The following is a 5,112-nucleotide window of genomic DNA, read 5'->3' as shown; positions in this document are numbered from 1 at the left end:
AATATTATTATAATAACTTTAATAAGTATTACACAACTGCAACGAGCCCAATATAATACATCGATAATTCTCGTCAAATAATGACCATGCAAAAATAGTAATAGTATAACATCTATTAACATTTCTTTTTTCTTTATTAAAGATAAGCAGATAAATATTTATTCTTATGCCACTACTGCGATTATTACATTTTCGAAGTAAATCTTGGAACTCAGTGTCTCATGATAAATAAATTTCATCTAAAATGATTCTATTTGAATCAAAAACTTCTGAAAAATGTACTTATTAATCAATTATAAATAGAATGTATTATCTAAAAATTTACGAACGCGCTTGATTTTACTTTGCTTTTCAATAAAATCTCTTTATGAATTTTTATATGCGCGTGTACATATGCATGCGTATATATGCATGTGAGTGTAAATGTTATAAGTTAATAAATGGTGATGTTTTCTTTAAAACTCACTATTGTATCGCATATATGCAAAACATTTATGATCGCTAATACAACAAATCAAAGCAATAATGCATGAAATTATAAAAGGGATGTAAGTTGAGATAATTCTCATTGCAACCTTAAAAAAATATCAAATTCTCCTGTGTTTCATGTTAAGAGCAACTCTAAAAAAAAAAATACACCATTACATATTATATTCACAGCCTATATATACATTGTAATTTTTTCTATGTACAATTTCATTATTCGATAATGTTAAAAATTGTCGTACAACATTGTCTTTCTCGTTTTTTTTTATAGCCAGTTTATCTTTAAATCAAATTTTCCAGTATCTATTAGCACACAATAGCATTCAATAGAACCTCTTCACTAGTAATATCGTTAAATTTTTACCGACGGATATTTTTGCATGACACATTACCCATTTTTTCTTGCTCCATGCAGAAACCTTTGTTCCAGTGTTGCTTTTAAAAATATTATTTCTCGTTTTCATTCTCGTTTCACTGAAGTATTTGTGGATTGCTGAGTGGTTTATATCCCTATATATAACAAACAGTTCATATATTAGTAATAGATCAGTATAATAAATTTTTTTAACAAGTAGAAAAAAAGTAAAAAAGTAAAAAATTTCATGTTGATGTCTTTTTTGTTTTTATCAGATCAAATCTATGATAGATAAACCAAAGTTAAGCACAAGAAACCAACAAAAGAATGAAAAAGAAATAAATCAAATGCATACTGCATTTAAAAAGCAACAGAAAAAGATGGCGATAGAGATCACATAGCTTCTCACAGCCCGTATGTTTTAATGATTCATGCTGCCGTAATAGCGTACGTTTAGCTGCTTGCTGCCAGGTCTTACAGTGTTATTAAATGAATCTCGTAAACGTTCCGTAAATGTTTTATACTCCATCTCTGGATTACTTTGTCCAAAATCAAAGTCCGCGACTTCTATCGTGAATCTCGCTCTACTTTGGATGTAATACGCCACGCCGAATACTATCAGCACCACAGCAACAACTGAACAAGAAACTGGCACTACGATAACCGATAATTGCGGTTTTGTTGTTACTATAAGAAAATTAAATGTGAATATTATCTCATTATGTATATCCATAAATTATAATATTTATAGCGTTTTCTGTTGGCTGCACTAGTGCACACTGAGTGCATGTTAAAACCGTTACAAATTGACATAAAGATGTATGTTTAATATAAGTATATAAAAATAGATTAAACCAATCCTCAATATAGTTTATTGTGCCGTTAAGTAAAAATCTGTATTTTATAATTCGAAATATTTAAATTTTACACAATTAAATCAGTAGTTTTAATATGCACTCAGTGTACATTAGCAACCAAAAGAAAACGGTATTAGCAGAGATATCACAATAAAGGAATTTACCTTTATAAATGTTTATCGTTAATGGATAAATCTGTGTACTAACTTCATTGTTTAATATGATTAATATTGTGTAAACACCGGGTTCAAGAAAATAATGAATAATGGAAAAATTGCATGAGTGCAAATTAAGGTCTACATAATCACACGTTTCATTTCCCGTTGCATTGTACTTTCCACGGTGAAATTGGAGACACTTAGAAAACGGACCTGATCCCTTGCAAGTTACATTTAAAGATAACATGTCCCATGGTTGGATCCAATTCGTACCTTCCACTGAGATATTTGACACGGGAGCTGAAGATATTTATTAAAAAATGAAAAATTATAAAAATTATAAATATCAATAAAATGTCAATTACATATCTTACTAACCACGAACACGGATTTTCTTGTAAAAGTATCCATATGTTTTCTTAGGATCCGGTGGAATGAGAGACGTATTTGAGCAAATGTATGGCAACGATATGTTGGCAGGTTCTATTGTGCTTATATTAATTGGAAGTGCAATTGTAGACTTCATCAGATGTTTTACACTTGTAATAGTTATCGGTAATGTTATTACTGCGACAAGAGTCCCATTCGAATTTGTGATAGTAGTGTTAGATGCAACTGTTGTCACATTAACAGGTGCGATTGTAGTTGTAGGTGCCATAGTTGTGGTTGTTGGCGGGTCGTACGAAGCGATCACTAAAGCTCCTACTTCGTATGTTATACCAGGACTTGTAAAGTTATAAACGAAAGCAAAATCATTTGTCTGACCGTAATACTTGCAGTCAATAAACCAATATGTCAATATCGCTGTTGCTTTCTGCATTATAAAGTTGTAATCTCCTTTTCGCAAATCTATCGTTAGTTTAGTTTCATTTGTAGAAGAGACATATTCTCCCGCTATGGTTTTATTGACTTGTTTTATGGCTACATTACCATTAAGAGATTCTGAAATTAAAACAGATAATAAAATATGACATTTGACAGAAAGAAACAGTTACAAAAATTTCGTCAAAATTTTATCAACAAAGTTTACCAGAAATTTCAAACTCAATACGAGCACTTGTATAAAATACCCAAAAAATTGAATAGGTAAGATATTTGACTTCTAATTCCACTGTATAATTTCCAGGAATGTTGCTTTCACGTGGATAATTTATGCTCCAAAATGTTGTTGTATTTGACGTTTCTTTGCTCTAAAATGTTATAGATTACATAAAAATGATAACACATTATAATATTGATACAAAAAATAAATGATCCATGAAACAAATTATAATATTAAATATTTCCTATATTCAAGAATTTCTTACGTTAAAGAACAAATAAAATAACTGAATATGGCTAAAAGTAATAATGGTTATGTTTAGCAGAAAAAGCAGCTTTGCAACTATTGTAAAATTCTTTAATATGATTGTCTTACCTTTAGTCTTCCTTACTAAATCAAAATGTATAATCATATTAAAGAAAAACAATAGTTTGAAAATACAGTTGCTTTTTTTGCTGAGTTAATTTTAATATAACAGTTACAGTTTAATATAACATAACAGTTTATATTGTAACATAATTAATGAAAAACATTGTAACCTCATATTTATGTTTCATTAATGAATTATCGTTCCATATATATATGAAAGTTTCTTTTGGTCGCTTGCCATCTCTGTACACATCTGCTCTAAAAGTGATCGTCCCACCCAATACAACAGGCCCATCATGTGACAGTTGAACATAATCCTTGGCAATAACTGAAAATAAAAGAAAACAATCTTGATTAAAAACGGTGACACAGCATCACTTATTACAATTAATATGTGCAAATAAAAAAATGGAGTGTTATGACATACAGAGAATAGAAGAAATATTGATGTAACAATAATAACACGAAATGACATGAGAAATGTGCGTAGTTATGCACGTAATCAAGAATGCGTTATTACCTTGTAGGAAACACCAAACACCCCAAATGAGATGGCAATAAAAATGAATCGTTTGCATTCTGTATATTATTATTGTTATTATTATTATTATTATTATTATTATTATCGGAGCGCGTCACACATTCGCGAGCGCTTTTAAATTACTTCAACATTCCTCGGAAAATGATAATCTTCCGAAGATTCTTCTCTAATTTTCACTTGTGTTCACTGATATCGCCATTTTACCACATTTTACCAGTGATTCATATCAATGATAATCAATGCATAAGTATAAGAGTGATGTCATAAATGTCATAAATGATACTTATAGTGAATTCGACAGATTGTACTAATGCGCCCTGAGTGCGAACTTTTTCAGTGCCAGAGATGCGTTCGGATTCCTCACTCGGATGTCACTCAAAGGCCTAGTTTACATCGGATGCTTTTCATTTGATGACACAAGTCGACAGAAGGTGCTTCTGATAACTCAAATTTGAGTTAATCCTACTAGGACTGAAAAATATGATAAATATAAGCATCGTTTTTTTCTATCTTTTTAGACATTCAGAGAATGACAAAAATAATATGATACTTGTGTTGACTTGTGTCAACTTATGTTAAATAGAACATTTAGTCTCGCTATTTTCTGTATGGCGAAAGTATAATGATATGATATGACATAGCATGTGCTATGTACCCACGTAGTGTAAGGGTTGGTTTCTAACAGATGGGTGCCAGGAGGTGGACGCGAACGCGGATGCATGCTATGCGCGAGCAGAGTTCATGATTCGCGGTAACTGAGATGTGATGATATCTTATTCTTACGATGAGGTCTTCATCATTAGTTGCGGCACGCGGGTCAGTGTGCGTGGCCCTCAGACTTCCTACTGTCCAAGACTCGACGTCAGATTCGTCTTCGTTGATTCGTAGCTCTCATGCACAGTAATCTAAGTTCGCTAATTAGTATCATCACTAGTATGAACTGAAAGATAATTAAGAAGGAAATTTTGTTGAGAAAGTTCACTTAGATTCAGCTGGTTTATTAATTATAATTCGCCAAAATAGAGATTACACTTTTAGGTTAAATTTAGGATAACATTTATATTAAAAATAGAAATTAAGATTAGCATTAGGTTCAGAATTACATAGATTTAGAATTACGTACATTTAGAGTTTACTTGGATTTAGGATTTGAATTAAATTTGATTTTAAAAGAAATTGAAACAGATCCGTAAGTTACGACTAATTTGAATTATGTTTCATACGTGGCGCGCAAAACTAAAGAGACGATTCGCCGACGGAAGAGGAAAAATTTTCGCCCGAGGATACTCTCAGTCCAGACTCTA

The 5,112-nt window shown here is 31.2% G+C and overlaps 1 protein-coding gene across 1 annotated transcript; it reads right to left on the bottom strand.

Moving 5' to 3' along the window:
• Window positions 1–1,262: 1,262 nt before the first annotated feature.
• Window positions 1,263–3,845, bottom strand: LOC105622414. Its single transcript, XM_012203838.1, has 6 exons — window positions 3,788–3,845; window positions 3,438–3,595; window positions 2,887–3,046; window positions 2,235–2,798; window positions 1,863–2,156; window positions 1,263–1,528 (listed from the first exon to the last, which is right to left on the bottom strand). Exons 1-6 carry the CDS (start codon window positions 3,843–3,845, stop codon window positions 1,263–1,265), a joined length of 1,500 nt encoding a protein of 499 aa, XP_012059228.1.
• Between the last annotated feature and the right edge of the window lie 1,267 nt (window positions 3,846–5,112).

Source organism: Atta cephalotes (assembly GCF_000143395.1).
Source record: "Atta cephalotes unplaced genomic scaffold scaffold00002, whole genome shotgun sequence".
Classification (NCBI taxonomy): domain Eukaryota; kingdom Metazoa; phylum Arthropoda; class Insecta; order Hymenoptera; family Formicidae; genus Atta; species Atta cephalotes.
The sequence above is the reverse complement of the archived record's forward strand: the minus strand, read 5'-3'. Positions and strand labels throughout refer to the sequence as shown.

Bases quoted from the DNA above. Each gene is read 5' to 3' on its own strand.
- LOC105622414 (XM_012203838.1), bottom strand. From the start codon at position 3,845: ATGCAAACGATTCATTTTTATTGCCATCTCATTTGGGGTGTTTGGTGT. The intron at 3,596-3,787 runs GTAATAACGCAT...TTTTATTTTCAG, and splicing joins TGTTTGGTGTTTCCTACAAG to TTATTGCCAAGGATTATGTT. The intron at 2,799-2,886 runs GTAAACTTTGTT...TTTTAATTTCAG, and splicing joins TATTGAGTTTGAAATTTCTG to AATCTCTTAATGGTAATGTA.